This window comes from Phalaenopsis equestris, unplaced genomic scaffold (assembly GCF_001263595.1).
Source record: "Phalaenopsis equestris unplaced genomic scaffold, ASM126359v1 Scaffold000154, whole genome shotgun sequence".
Taxonomy (NCBI): Eukaryota; Viridiplantae; Streptophyta; class Magnoliopsida; order Asparagales; family Orchidaceae; genus Phalaenopsis; species Phalaenopsis equestris.
In genome coordinates, this window is record NW_018164596.1 from 518,327 (window position 1) to 534,770 (window position 16,444).

The following is a 16,444-nucleotide window of genomic DNA, read 5'->3' on the forward strand; positions in this document are numbered from 1 at the left end:
AATCAATATAACTCTTTAATTAACATGTAACCCCTCATTGTAAAGCAGAAATAGCCCTTTCTCCAATAAAATTAAAATTGAAATCCATCAATCAACTTACTTAAGAAAACCAAAAGAATGACACCTTACTTAAAATTGCCCAAAGCCCTAACCTAAAGGATCAAAAAATGCTAATGTCTTTTTCAAGTGCAAGTATATGCAGCAGAAAGCATGAGATTGTATAGATTTAATCATGTATTGCCTTTCTAAGTCTCATCTCAGAAAAAATTAGGTTGCTGAAACTCCAATCTGTAATAGAAAATAGACACTAGAAATTGTATTTTGAGATGAACTACTAAAAGATCAAACCCATGAAAATGAACTAAAATTTATCAAATTAAATAACACGAAAAGCATCAAGTTAAGAGGCTAAAGTCGGATTACACACTCGTCTGCAACCATGTGAAGAGGCTGATTATAATATGGAAAAATCTGTTACAATTACAAAATGATTGATTAGGATCACCAACACATCGACAAAGATCAATGCTCTTGTTGGACATTCGATAGAAGAGATCGATTAGGATTTGATAGTCAGAGACAAAAATTTTAGGGTTTATGCCATTATTTTATTGAATTTTGTGAGTGTATATATGTGCGCCGCAAGCCGTAGTCTGTTGGTTGGCGGGATTCACTGTTAGTCCCCTCAGGTCACAGGTTCGATCTCCCGTGGCGTAGGGTTCCTGAATAGTTAAGCACATGGCGCGGGCTCTTATCAGGGGGCCTTGATGCACATGGGAAATCGATATTTGGGCATCTGCCAAATATCGATTTCCTTTTTGATTTTCTTTATATATATATATCCTAAATTTAATTTATGAAATAGGTACAGGATATATGTTTTAAGAAAAAAAAAATTACAACAGAGACACAAAAGGCGTAAATTGTTGAAATAGTCCCCCGATTATTTATATGAGACCATTTTAGTCTTAGAGTTCATAGAAATGCAAATTAGTCCTACTCTTTAAATTGAGGCGCAAATATTCCACATGAAATAATATTAGAGCTCAATTTTAAAATAGTCAAACAATATTTTTTGCATTTCTATACATATTAGAATTAAAATGGCCTCATGCAAATAGTCAGGAACTATTTTGAGGCTTTAGTCAACATAACAGTTTGCAGAAACCCTTTCATCAAGCGTGTGCAAAACAAACTGGAGTTTACATTAAACTCCATTAATTAGTATTAATTATGCATTGAATAAACCAAGTGGGCGTCAAATGTTATGGATTAATAATACACAAAACATGTCAAGTGACCCAAATATATCTTGAAATAACTTTTCTTTGTTTGATTTTTGAAGGCAAGTGGGAAAGTCGCTTTCACAATGACGCAGGAAACCGTAACAATGATATCGTTATTTCCAGTATCTTCTAAAGGCACAAATCTTCAACAAAAGCTGCACATTTTACATATTAAGCGCATGCAATGCCCGTCCATGTCAAAAAATAATCCTTTTCGGCAATCGTGACATTTTTCTTATTGAATAATTATTTGAAGCGAGTACAAGGCATGATGGGATTCAAGTTTAAAGTTAGAGTTTCATTATTCGTACGGACATCATATGCAGAAATGTATGCATTATCTGATCTTCACCGTCCATCACAGCAAAGATTTATGACCGTGGGTCCTATTTTAAATTTCTTTTTTTTTAATTTGTTATGATGAATGATAGAGATTGGACACCGCATGCATCTCTGCATACTTATGACGTGGGTTCTGCATGAAGTTGGTATATTTTAACATTATTCTTTCACAGAAAATTATAGAGAGCAATGATTTGGGTTCCATTACTTTTGCATACTTTTATCTTTCATTTTTAAAAAAAATCAAATTAACTTATTTTTAAAAATACTCAAAACAAGCTTATGTTGTTTTTAGTATTTTTAAAATTATGTTAATTTTTTTTTAAAATAATCAATAAGCAAATTTTGAACCAATAAACATAATAGGAGACACTTTTACCAAACACTTTCAATAACTTGTACTTTTTCCAAAAGGTTCCCAAACAAAAAAAAAAAAAGGAAAGAAAAGAAAAATCATAATCATCAATAATTTATCCCAACCACCAATTGTGTAAATTTCCACATAAACTTTGCTTGTCCCATACAAAAATCCCCAATCAACAACAAAACATCATACATTAGTTTAAAACATCATAAACTCCTACAAATAATACTATCAACAAAACAATCTGTAATTTCACATTTTTGGTTTAATTAGATTTCATTTACCATTTGTTTTCTAAATAAACATACAAGCCTCAAGGACACAGTAAATGTGAATTCATTCATGATCATAAAATATTCTCCTTATTTTATTTTTTTTTTTTTCAAATCAAAGCAAGCAACCCTTAAAAGCCCTTCTTCAAAGCACTTTCATCAAGATTTCTTCCAATAAATACAAGTTTGTTGATCCGCATCTCACCAGATCCCCATGGCTTTGCCGGGCAACCATCAATGATTGAGTGCACTCCCTGAACAAACAGAAACAGAAAATAAAATCCTCCATTATGATGTGATTTTGATCAAATCACATGACTTGCCGATTAAATTTACATCCTAAGTATAAAAACAATCATTAGGAATCAGTTGGCTGCTTGTAAAAAGATGAACTTTACTCTCATAAGGAGAATCAGTGTTCTGCATTTTCAAATGTAAGACAAACAGACATTATTTCTTTTTAAGATCATTAAAACTAGCAGAATGCATAATTTAAGTAATTTTTATGATCATTTGATCAATAATGGGATGCATCAGATTTGTCAAGATGAATCGTTCTGATTGCATGCAAAGATTACAGTCCAAATGAACTGGAATCAAAATAGATTGTTTTCTTGCTATATATTAAATTAATATTGGATAGTTATGATTTCTGAAATTTATAGATTGTTTTTTACAAATATTTTGTATGTTGTCCAATCATGTTTGTATTTTCCATATGTCTAGTAAATAGTTAATTATTGTAAAAATGACAGAACGCTTTTAACATGTAATTCTTAGGTTACAGGTCATAAATAGCGGTGCGATATAGTGTTTGGTGATCATATAAAACCATAGATGCAAAAATATAAATTGACAAAAAAATACAAGTTCAAATCATATTAGAAGAAAAAATCATAATTTCTAACTGCATGGAAACAAATAATGAATTTAGCAAACTTTGCCAACCTTTTAAAACTACTCAAACTTGAGATTCAGCAACAGATATGTAAACAAACCTGGAAAACATAGCGTCCTGTAGATTCCTTGACGGATATAACACCTTTCATCCTGTAGAGGTCATCGCCCTTTTCATCAACCAATCTCTCAACCCAATCATTGAACTGTCAAATCAGCATAAGTACATGGAGAAGAGGTTAAAAGTGGAAGAGTTCAAACCAAGCACAAACTTCAATGCAACTCTTTTGTAATAAATGAAGTTCGTGCATAATTTTACCTCGTCAAGGTCGACGGTTCCTTCAGAAACGATGCTGACACTAGAGACAGCTGAATCATGCACATGATCATGATGATCTGGAAAATACAATCTGAATAGTAAGTATTATATGTGAATTATCACATAGTGTAAATTATTTGTGGCATAACTCTGTTATTCATTATCATAATATTTCCTCATTATTTCCTTTATTAATTTTTTTTACTTCTTATTCACTTAACCTAAATATAAGCATGTATTGCTTGTGCTGATTTTATAATTCCATAAATATAGTCCCTCCAAATTCTCTACCTCTCCCCGTTAACATAATATTAAAGAAATTCAATCTCTCCTAGCTCGCTACTCATGCAACCTCCTCCAGTGCTTCTAACACCAATGCAATCTCTAAATAACGGAATCTTTGGGAATTTGATATCTTGTTACTACTATTTTCAACTTAAGTAGGCATTTTCTACGCCACATTAGTTCACAGGGAATATTACAACAACAATAACAAAGCCTTTATCCCTCTTAAGTGGGGTCAGCTACATGAATCATTTTTCTCCTTTGTATCCTATTGAGTGTCATCTTCATTTAAATCTAATAAATTAAGATTATTTTTTATGCAATATGCCCAAATCTTTTGAGGTCTACCTTTATCTTTCTAAACACAAGTCGAATCAAAAATATCTACTCTCCTAATTGGATCATCAGATGAAAATAGTATTAACATATCCAAATTATAACCTAACATAAAGCATTTATGGTAAGAATCCATATTATTTATTAGTGCAATAATTCAACATTATTGATGTTCACCTTTATTACATCTACTATTTTATCTCTGTCTCTGTCTCTCTCTCTCTCTCTCACCACATGTGCGTATATATTATCACCACATGTGCGTATATATTGTGCGTATATATTAGTACAAAAATTCAATAATGACAATAGTCATTTCCAGTTTTCTCTACCTTCTAACATTTCAGATACATAGAGACCCAATTCGGAAGATAAAGAAAAATATTTAATCAATTTGACATGATAAATCCCATTTAACATAATGTTCCCTTTTAGACGGAAAGAGTTGGGTAAGCATAACGGCATGCTCCAAACGCGTTTTGAGGTAAACGGAAAGGTTAATCCCTTCCAAACAAACAAGCTACCATGTTTCTAAGCTGCCTCATTAGACTCTTACAAAACGTGCACAATGGGAGCTCTGAGCAGTGTTAATGCTGCCTAGACGAGGGGTGAAATTATGTGTAGAAGTAGTTCTATAATTTTCAGTATTTTCTCTTTTTTTTTTTTTTTTTGAAACCTTTGGTAGTAATTCAGATTTTTTTTTAAGTAGAACAAATATTTTCTTACAGCGACTACATTCTAGTGTAACTTGTTGTAAAAAGTTGCTTTAATCATAAAAATTTCTGAAAAAAACAGAAAGAATGTTATAGCGAAATATAAGAATGCTGCTTTGGGAAAGATGTAAAATAACTGTGAAAGGGAACATGCAATTGTTGTAGTGTAATTTAAATAACATAAACTAACAAGCATGAAGTATGCTCTTTCTCATAAGTAGGAAAGAAATTACCATGACCATGTTCATGATGATGTGTAGAATGCTGGTCTGAATGAACATGAATCTCTGACTCGATCCTGCAGAAGGAAAAAGAAAAAACTTTTTAATGGAGGAAATCGAGAAAATTGCAGTTATGTTCTATTCTAGCTGACAACGAACAATAGTGAAGCACAGATAGAGCAAATGACCTGTCAAGATCATATCCACCCACACCTAAGACGAAGTTGACGTCAACAGCTCCATATTTAGCATGTTGTATATGTGCTATCCCATTTATACTCTAAAACAGAATAAGTTTTGTTATGGAAAATATAATCGAGCATTAATTCATAATAATCTTAAATTACAATTACTAATCTAAACAAAGAAAAATACCCTGATTCTCTTAGCCAGGGTTTCCAATTCAGCTTCACTTACTAGGTCTATCTGCCACAACAAAGGATATATCAAAAAAGAACGTATTAACAATTTCAGAAATATACAAGCTACTATAAAATTTAAAAGGGAAATAGTCCATCAGAACACATAGTGAAAAACAAATAAAAATGCATTTTATAACAAAATTCTACTGGATTAAAGAACAATGCATACTCGCCTTGTTTAATATTATACGGTCAGCATAAGCAACTTGCTCTATTGCCTCATTCACAACCCATCTTGGTTTCACTTCATTCAAATGACGCATCGCATGCTTACAGTCAACTAAAGTGACTACACCATCAAGCTTTATATGACTTGCAACCAATTCATCTGAGCAGAAAGTCTCAATCACAGGAGAAGGTTTAGCAAGGCCTGAGAAATAAAAGAAAGAAAAATTAGCTAATCGTCATACAAGTACGCACAAGGAACAAACATTCCTAATGGTCAAATTACAATCATAAACTGTAATTTAGTCCTAGCATTGACACAATGATTTTGAGGATTTAGTTTTTCGGCAAAATTTTTATGTTGATTATCGACCACCTATCTCAACCCTCCACCTTTCGCATCCAAGAATTGGGGCCCCGCAATGAAATAAACTTTAATTTAGCCAAAAAATAAGGTTGCAAGGAAGAGACACTATTATTTACAGTTAGCAGGGTAAAAAAAAAACTCAACTCATTGTTTCATGAAACCAAAAAGAATTTCAGACAAGAATTTTTGTAATAAGGTTCTATAAGATTTGAACAGAAGCCAGAGATGATGGACCATATATAGTGTGCAATAATGAAATTTGGCGATATAAATTTCTAATAATATTGATAGCTCTAACCTCACATGCAGCAAAGTGCCACATGTAATCAATCTTTATAAGTTGATAATAACAGCAGTACATTCCAAGCTAACTTTACATGCTTTTTAAGTTGTGATTGATGAATTTAGAAAGGAAAACGAAGATACCTGTCGTTTCTATAACAATATGGTCAAACTTGTCTCTTTTTTCCTTAACCAATTTCAGAAGCATTTTCACCAGATCGCCTCTCACAGTGCAGCAAAGACAACCATTATTAACCATGATAATGTCCTCAGCCACAGAAGCATGATCAGCAACGAGTGTACTATCAATATCAACCTCTCCAAACTGCCAAAAGAGAAGGCGAAGCAAAAAATGTTAAGTAATTTCCACAACTAACATTGGATTAAAAAGTATTACACTTTTTAGTTTTTCCTCTTATAGTCTACAGTTCTCTCAAATTTGTCATAGAACTTTCTGTTAGAAGCTTTGGTAATCTTAGATGAGTGAGGGCTTTCAAGCTGTGCTCAATAAGTTTCAGGAACAGGGGTATCTAAACGAGGGAGCATGCACCATAATCATAGAAATAAAATAAAATAAATGCAGAGTTGAAAAACTTCAAAAGCTGATAAGAACAACTGCTTGAGCGGGAGACCTATTTTCATTTTAAAAAACCAATGCTGTCTTTAAAAGCGCCCACAGTTCTCTCCGGAGTCTAGAGAATGGATGTTGGGCAACAAAGTTTCAAAAGCGGACTAAGGGTTTGTTTGGGGCAACTGCAGCTTATCAGTTTATCAGCTGCAGCTTAGCTGCCCCAAAAACCTGTTACGGGGAAGTTGTTATGGGAAAGCTGACTAACTGTTTGTTTTTAACAGTTTGAAAACAGGTGCGTGGCAGCTGTTTCTAAATAAATGAATATTCTGGAATAATGTTGTTTGAAGTATTTGTTAACGCCCTTTTTTTTATTATTAGGAGTTATGAACTTCACCCAAAAACCTTGACAATAAAGTTGATCTTAATCCAGATCGTCAGGTTAATGGTGAAGGGTGCATTAGGGTCAGATTATGGTGGGATTAGACAATGCATGCCTACTCCTAACTCTATCTTAACACAAACAACCCTTCATTAACAAAAATAACTTTGCCACCAGTTTCAGCAAAGCTAACCCCACACTAACAGCAACTTCATTACATAAAGAACGAAGAACAAGGAACAATGTAGAACTCGTAAAATTAATATCAACAAAAATGAAAGCATAAGAACAGGTGACAAATCAAAGGTACTATAAAAAAATCCCAAAAAAACAAAATGAGATAAAGCCAACAGGACTAACAAACCTCAAGTGCCTCCCACCACTGCTTCTTCTGGATCCTAACGGAAATAGCATCTGTAACCGGGCAAGCCCAACCTTCAGCGGCCCTCTGGTCTTCGACTTTCCTTTTAATGTTTTTAATCGGCGGCCGAAGAGATCCAATGTTGAGCTCTCTGAGACCCCCGGAAACTCCCCCACCTTTCAGTGTCGATTCTTGGGCGGCGAATGAGGCGCATTCAGCATCGGAGCCGCCGGAGCCTTATGTGGCGTAGAGGATACGCGGGGGAGAGATGATGAGGATCAAGAGGAATTCTTCTTGGGACGAGAGCGGACTGTGCAGAGGTAGATCCTCACAGGTCACACCTCTGCTATCTTGCCATCTCTCCATGGAAACAGAAGAAATGAAGAAGAGAAGTAGACGGAGGAAGCAGTGGCCATTGTTGATGGTGTAGAGGATACGTGGGGCAACTAGGGAATTAATTCATCAAAAATGCGGGCCACGAGCTCGAACCCGCGGCCCGCTTTCCGCTGAAAATACCGAAGGGCACCCACAAAACGCGAAATCCATAGGAAAAAAAAAGATTTTCTACGGTTTGTGGTCGCGCCGTGCCAAATAAGCGGCCCCAAACAAAGCCTAAAAAAGATATCCTAGAAAATTCACCAAGTTGGTTCGCAAGGTTGGTTGGGGTTATTTAAGAGATGCAATGTTCAAGGTTTTCCAAAGACTTGAGCCCTAATGATTAATTACAGCCTAAATGTAGTTCCAAGAACACTCTCAATTAAAAAATAACACCAAAAACAGTTGCATTCAAAATTGGTGATTCATACTTAGATTTATGATGAGGAGATGGATAAGAAATGAAAAATCGCATAGTTTATTCTTTCCAAGTGAATCCAATTTTGGAGGGGCAAAAGGCATCGCCATCCAATAAGTATAACTAGCAGTTATAAGTTGCCTTCTAACAGAAGTCTTGCAAGATGGCAGTACGCCAAGAGAGGTATCCCTTCAAGATAAGGCCTAAAGTTCATCTTTAATGAAAATTACCCAAGGCATACAAGTTTACCAATACAGTAGACTAATAGTTCTGTGAAAGTACAATGTATTATGTATAAAACATATCAAAGTTGGGCCAAAGACATGAAGCATGGCTAGATCAGCTAGTAGGCATTAGCAAGAACAATTTGATTGTCCAAGGGAAGATTAGGTTTAATTAAAGATACATTTTAAGAAAAAAGTGTCATAGAAATTGTTAATCAAAATATTGATTAACTTTTATTCTTGATATAAAATTAACATCAAACATGTTAAAACACTTAAATATGTTTTAGAGTTCTCCTATCCCATCAATGACTTTTTCATTGCTATTAGTTCCTCACTCAATATCCCAGTTCTTAGCTCATGCAATGAAGGGTTTCAAGTGACAGCCATAAAAACCTATAAAACGGGCCATATTGAAAGAACAAAGGATCATCAAATTAAATGGAATGAAATTTTTGTAAAATAATCCTTTCAACATTCATACACATGCCTGCGAGCCTCTCTACCATTTTCAGGAGATATCCAGTGAGCTAGCTACATTTATGTAATATAATCCATCTCATCCTTCACATTTATCATTTATTGATCAATAAGTCCTCTTGCACTTCTACAGATAATTATAGGCCTTTAACAAAGAAGATGAGGAATCTTTGCCACTCGCACAATCATATGTAACCATACATCAACAATATCATCAAATTGTCATTGCACAAATGATTCGACACCATCTCCTTATTCACATATGCACGAATATCCTCTTTTATCACTTCAAGCATCATAGCAAATTGTGCAATATGTGCTCACTTATTTTTGTTACATCTCATAGAACCTCTTTCTCGCATATATGCCCTGTCACTACCCTACAATTCAGCCAGCACACAATGTTTTCATGTCAAGCCTTTTGTATCGTTGTGCTTTTCTCCTTTTCTCTAATGATTTCTTAGAAAATCCTAAAATGAAAAATATTAATTCAAAGAAAAATTGAAACATGCAAATGTTCATATAAACAAGAAATAAATAAAGAAAGAAAAATTTTGATTTGAAAAAGAAATTTGGGATTTAAAGAATGTTATCGAAAGAAGAAGAAATGTGAGAGGATGTACTATTTCCTGTGGAGAAGAATAACTTGACAAGTAGGAGACAACAATGGCGATGGATAGGAAGGAGGTCACAGCATGCACAAGGAGCAAAGAAGGGAGTATAATAAAAGAGAATTGTTCTGGTATGTCAGAAAACCAAGAGAAATTGTGTGTGCATAAGGGATGCGGAATAAATTAGGCTAATAGAAGGGTTTTATTACTTATACTTAATTTTAAAAAAAAAAGCTCTAATATATCAATCCTCAACAAAACTGAGATGAGGCATGCCTTAATGCACACCTCACGTCACGTCATGAGGCGTGAGTATCATTGCAAAATACCCAATAAAATGCTGAGATGTGTCTCAAGGCATGCTTTGTTTCATGCAATTTTAAACCACAGTTGGGATAAGTCTCAAAGGAGGAGATAAACAATGAGTTCAATGTCAGAGAATATTTTAAAAATACAAGTTTAATAAATTTAATTAAATCGTGATTAAATTCTAATCGCATGGTTATTCTTCCCAACCGACACTCAAACGATATGTAGTGTAGGTTTCTGTCGAAGTGCAGGGATCCTGTCCAGAGTCATCGTGTTTCTTCCTCATCTCACGATTCCTCTTCCCGCAAGCTTCAGCAATCAATCACGGCAGCAGGCGTGATCCTGCACTATACCAGACTCGCGAACAGAGGAATTGCACAACTCGCCGAGTGCTACAAGCAGCCGTCCAGGGGTCTGAAAGGATATCTAAGGGTAGGAATTTCTATTTCACGCTATTTGAGACATTTCATTCCTCCCTCCTGTTTCCGTTTCGATGATTGCCACAAATCGTGCACCTCTTTCATTTCAGGTCGCCGTAGCGGAGACCTGGTTGGGTTGGAAGCAAATAACTTGGTTTGTGAACTTCCATAAAGGTCTTTAGTCAGAAATCAGTAAATTTAGAAGAAGAATAAGGTGATAGAGAGAAGAGGGAAGATGATTTTACATTATCGAGAAGGTTGGGTTATGTTGTGAAGCTTATTTAATGTACCTTTGGGTTAAATCACTTTATGAGCTAAGGTATTATGAAATTCTAAAATATTTCCAAATTCAAGGTTATTTACTCGAGGTAGCGAGCTCGAGGCGAGCATGTGGAAACTAGTCGTAAGATGGTTCTGTTAATTTCAGATAAAATAATTTTGCGCTAACTTAAGAAAAATAATTCAAATAGCGGAAACTTATTTGAATCTTAAGGTTGATATTAAGTTCTATATCTTGTTAAGATCAACATAAAAACTATCATAACGTCCAGATACTTACCGAAGATTAAGAATTTAACATGACAACAGAATTAAATAATTATATTTCTAAATTTCAATAATTTTTTTTTTTAAAATGTATGTTTGACTGCATGTATGCTCTAGCTCATATTTAAATTACAATAGATTCTTCATATTGCTAGACAGGAAAGATAAGCATGATAAAAAATATATATAAGATGAGCATGATATGCATGAGATGCATAATGTGTATGATATACATGATATATAAGAAATGCATGATAGGAAAGATAAGCATGATAAATAATTGCACATTAGAGTAAATATGCATATTAGTAGATGAATGAAAATGTTTCAGTAGAATGTATGTTATGAAGAATGAAATGACTTGTTTATGAATGCTTGTATGTACATGTTAAAAAGAGTTCACCCCTAATGTATAGATAAGGGACGCCAGTATACCTGTGGGTGAAATTATTTTGCTAACAACCAGACAATCGTGATGTGATCACTAATTGTTATACTGACGGGAGAATATTAGCCAGACCCCGAGTAGACATAGTTTACCACCCCAAACAATTGTGATGTTTAGATCGCTAACCACTATGTCGACGGAATAATATCGGCCAGAGGCAGGTAAAAGATTTCCATCTCAAACAATTGTGATTCTTAGATCGTTAAATGTTATGTCGACCGAAAAATTTCGGTCAGGGGTGTGTTTGGTTGTTTTGATGGCGATCTTCAAACAAATAGATGTGTATGCTAAGAATATAAATTAAAAGTAAAGTTAAAATAAATGCATATAAAAGTTTAAAATATTTTTCATTAAGGTTATTAGTACAAACATTAGCATTATAAAATTTCTTATAGAAATATGAAAGACTAACATGCATATTATTTTCTTTTCCTTGGGTTACTATAGTTTAGAAATTTGGTTACTCTTAGATTATTTTTTTTTAAGTTTTAAGTTTTTGATTAAAATAAATAGAAGATGAGCCAATTTGTACAGAATGAGAGAACAACCACCGGATAGGCAAAAACTTTAACTCGTTAATTAAATTGCTTTCTTTAGTGACTCTTTCATGAATATTTGAATATTTAACTATTAGTGATAAAAATAGAATAGCAGAAAATTTAATTCTACCGTTCGACCGTCCGTTCTCATCTTGGTTAATTCCAAGTCCCGGGCTCAACATGCAATAGCCATTAATTTTAGTTTAACAAATTCATTAAATAATCTTATCACATGATTCATAATAATCTTTTTTTATAAATTGGCATCTCATATAATGTCAATTATCCAACTACATTACACAAGTGATATCATTTTCTTCTATATTCTTTAAAGCATATTCTTCAATACTAGATTCATTATTAGTGGTTACTAGAACCATTTGATCTAAATCTATTACCATAACTATTTTAATTTCATTAGCAATGTAGAACTTATTCCTATACACTCATTCACAATTAATAACTCTTATAAACATTGGTCCACATTCTTTGACATACCCATGAAATTAATGAGTATTTCTTTGAGCATATGTTCGGCAATAACAAATTATAGTAACTCATTTCTCATTCCAAATCTCTTTTATAAGCTCAAACATTCTTTTAACATCTGTACTCTCATTTTAAAGCGAAATTATTCTTTATAGATAATAGCCAAGAAGAATATATTATTGATTGCATATTAAAATATACTATAATAATATGGATTTATTGCCAAATCGAATGAAACAACTGTTATGTAAATCATTTGAGCATTTTCTTCATATAAATAACTTATAACCTGCAAATTAAATGTTATTTCGATAGCACAGGTGTCTGACATTTTTTTGTCTTAGGGTTATACATTCTACTCTAAATAAATGTTCAGTAAATTGCGCTATAAAAGCTGATTTGAATCACTTTTCCTAAAGGAGGAGAATCCTTATTAAATGCAACCGTTTTTTTTCTCTTTGCATCAACGTCCAAGTCCAGCACTTTTTACATTTATATAGATGCTATTTTTGGACATGTTTAAATGACTACTCTAGATTATCGAAGTGGGGTTCAACCCAAGATATTTATTCTGAAATTTTTCATGACAACTGATACTAAAATTCTATAGTCTCCTATTTTGACCGATCCCACTTTTTCTAATTTTGTGGCATATATTTACCAAAGACTTATTTCATCCTCTATGAAATTGTTATAAATAAAATTTAGACTGCTTGTAGCACTCATTATCCTATTAATCAATTACATAAATTATAAATAAATAAAATTTAAATATTTTCATATGATCATAATTATTTGTCTAATAATTAAAAGGCAAACAACTAGAAAAAATATGAATTGCTCTACGAGTTAACAACCTTATGGTAACAATACAAAATTTTCAAATATTTTAATCATATATATCAAGATTTCAAGAAATTATGACGAGTGAAGAGTGGCGAGTATACAATTTACTTGATATGATTTTGAAAAAAAAAATTATAATTTTTATAAAATACTTAAAATTGAGAAATTAAAATGTACAGTCAGTAGAAGGGTCGGTTTATTGGTTGAAGCCCTATTAAAGAGTTTAGTCATCTGAGAGCTCAATTAGTCAAACTAATACAACGAAGATAAAAGCAAGGTTAATTTGGGTGGTTCAAATAAGGTCAAGCTAGTTCAAATGAGAAATAAGAGGCAAGTCAACTCGAAATGCACTTAGATCAATGAATGTTACACTAAACCAATCTTCTAGCCCAGCTAAACTGGTATCAAGTCAACATAAAAAGTTAACTAGGATTATGAATGTTAGGGGTTCACCCATTATTTCAATATGACATTGGATCATGGACAATTGCAGTGCATTATCCGAGGTTCATAGTGAGACAAGTAGATTAAAACAAGAGCTCACAAGTAACCACATCATTCTCGAATTTTTTAAAGATAAATAATGAATAATTTTGTTATATTAAATTCAACAATTTTTTTAAGTTATTTATGTTTGCATAATTTAGCATTTTTTTTATGTATGTCAATTTTCACGTCACTAAAACGTAGACAAAATTTTCCTTCTCTACTAAAAAGGAGAAATGGAGGATGCAAAAAAAAGAGCAAATGTATGCACTAAAATCAATTTTTTTTATGTACGTCAAAAAGATTAAATGCAAAGTTATTAATAGTTTTGGTATATTTTGGTTATTACCTAGGAGTTGTTTGGTTTGTTGAAAAGGAATACAATGTAAACAAAAATTTGTGTAATTGAAATGTAGTGTATTTAAAATATTTTGAATTTACTTGGTTTGGTGTGAATCAAATGCATTAATGTGCATTTTTTATAGTTTGCTTGAATAAAAATAAAAATAATGCAAAACGTGCTCAAGAATAATGACGATAGTGACGGATAGCTACGACATATGCAACTGGTAGCAAGAGACAGTTGGCATACAACAGACGACGAGCTACAAGAGGCCGCTAGGCAATGGTTATGGTCAACAACAATGACCGACAGTGGTAGCGGCAACAAACAACAATTTGTAGTAAATTTGAAAATTGCCCAAATATAATGAATTCAAAATACAATAGTTGTAAATTCTTGGGTAAATTCCAAATCTATCAAAATTTTACACAACGTTCCATTGTCATCTGACCAAACACAAGAATTTTGAAAACTCCAACAATAGGTTTAATTTACACTACAATGCAACGAATTAAACATTCCCTTAGTCGAATATAGACGTCTAACTTCTCTGACTAGTAAAAATACTCAAAGGAGCGTGAGGAAACTAAAAGTGCAAAATCCACATATGAAGAGACGAAGCAAGCATTTAGACTAAGTAAACTTGAAAAAAAAAATTATGATGTTTTATTATGAATCCTTATATAAAATTATGCAATATGAGAAGTGCATTGAGACCCGCATCAACACATTTTACACAAAAAAATAATGATGAGATTTATGTCTCAAAACCCCAAGGCAAGGCGTAAGCTTGAACCGGGTTGAAATGAGCCTCGCCCCAAAAAAGTGCCCCAAAATTTTGAAGCAATCAATAATTTTTTTAAGAAAATTAAATATAATATCAATATAGCTCACCTATCAATAATCAAACCTCATATACTAAACAAAAAGAAATAAATAGAAATGACATGCATAAAAATCTATATAGGTGAAGTTCTAACTATCAACATAGTTAATATTTTAATTAATATTGTTGATGATTAATCATTTGAAAAATGACAATGATTGGAATTAAAGGTAACGATGAATGGAAGAATATGGATATGAGTGGCAATAAGGTGCAAGATAAAAAATTTTATTATATTGATGATTCAAATAAAAATTTATTCAGAATAAAAGTAATAGACAATATTAAATAAAAAATAAATAATTGATTATTTGATATATTCTTAAATGGGAGGCAACATAGTGTAAGAGAGACTTATTTTAAACATATTTTGATTTTTATATTTCGATATTTTAGATATCTTAACACTGTCGTTGTCGGTCCAAAGCCCGGATGCGAAAAGTGGAGGATTGCGTTAGGTAGTCGACAGCCAGCGTAAAACTTGTCGAAAAAAAATCATGACATGAATCATTTTGATCATTGTGTAAGTGCTAGGGCGTCTCCTGGAAGCGACGCGCTGTATAGCCTGAATACAGTGAAAAGTGTGCAAGGGCCGCTACACCGGCGCCCGGGTGTAGTGTTAAATAAGCAAGGGTTCCCACGTTACGGGTGAATGCGGGTAATGAAGTTAGTCCATGAAACTAATGAAACTAATATTAGGATAGGATCTTGGAATATAGGTACTCTCAATGATAAATTAATGGAATTAGTTGATATTATGATTCATATAAAAATTAATATCTTATGTATTCAAGAAACTAAGTAGATTGGAGAAAATGCTAAGGAGATTGATAATTTAGGTTTTAAACTTTGGTATTCTGGTAAGAGTCGCACTAGAAATGGTGTAGGTGTAATTATAGATAAGAGTTTGAAAGATAATGTCGTAAAAATTAATAAAGTTGGTGATAGAATTATAGCCCTTAAGATTATCATTGATACTAAGATTTTTAATATTATAAGTGTTTATGCTCCTCAAGTAGGTTTAGATACAGAGTCTAAAGATAAATTTTGGAATGACTTAGAAGACTTAATGCAAATGATACCTCTTGAAGAAAGAATTTTTATTGGAGGAGATTTAAATGGACATGTCGGTAGAGTGGTAGAAGATTTCAGAAATATTCATGGTGGCTACGGTTTTGGAGTAACTAATGAAGAAGGTAAAACTATTTTAGATTTTGCTTTAGCGTTTGATTTTGTTATTACTAATACTTTATTCAAGAAAAGGGATGAACATCTTATTACTTATAAGAGTGGATCTAATAAAACACAAATTGATTATTTTCTTATGAGAAGAAGAGATCGTCGCGATTGTAAAAATTGTAAGGTCATTCAAAGTGAGAATTTAAGTACTCAACATTTTTTATTAGTTTTAGATTTTAAAATTAAGAGTTGTAAAATAAAAAA

At 32.7% G+C, this 16,444-nt stretch overlaps 1 protein-coding gene across 1 annotated transcript in view; it reads right to left on the reverse strand.

Annotated features, from left to right (window-relative positions):
* Window positions 1–2,379: 2,379 nt before the first annotated feature.
* LOC110021973 (COBW domain-containing protein 1-like) overlaps window positions 2,380–16,444 on the reverse strand; it is a 31,391-nt gene continuing 17,326 nt past the window's right edge. Inside the window, exons 3-10 of the mRNA XM_020720719.1 lie at window positions 6,416–6,596; window positions 5,631–5,827; window positions 5,411–5,461; window positions 5,224–5,315; window positions 5,048–5,112; window positions 3,481–3,557; window positions 3,263–3,367; window positions 2,380–2,518 (exon numbers count right to left, since the gene is read on the reverse strand). Of these exons, the coding sequence (XP_020576378.1) occupies window positions 2,396–2,518; window positions 3,263–3,367; window positions 3,481–3,557; window positions 5,048–5,112; window positions 5,224–5,315; window positions 5,411–5,461; window positions 5,631–5,827; window positions 6,416–6,596 (891 nt within the window). The 3' untranslated portion in view covers window positions 2,380–2,395. The remainder of the gene's footprint in view (window positions 2,519–3,262; window positions 3,368–3,480; window positions 3,558–5,047; window positions 5,113–5,223; window positions 5,316–5,410; window positions 5,462–5,630; window positions 5,828–6,415; window positions 6,597–16,444) is intronic.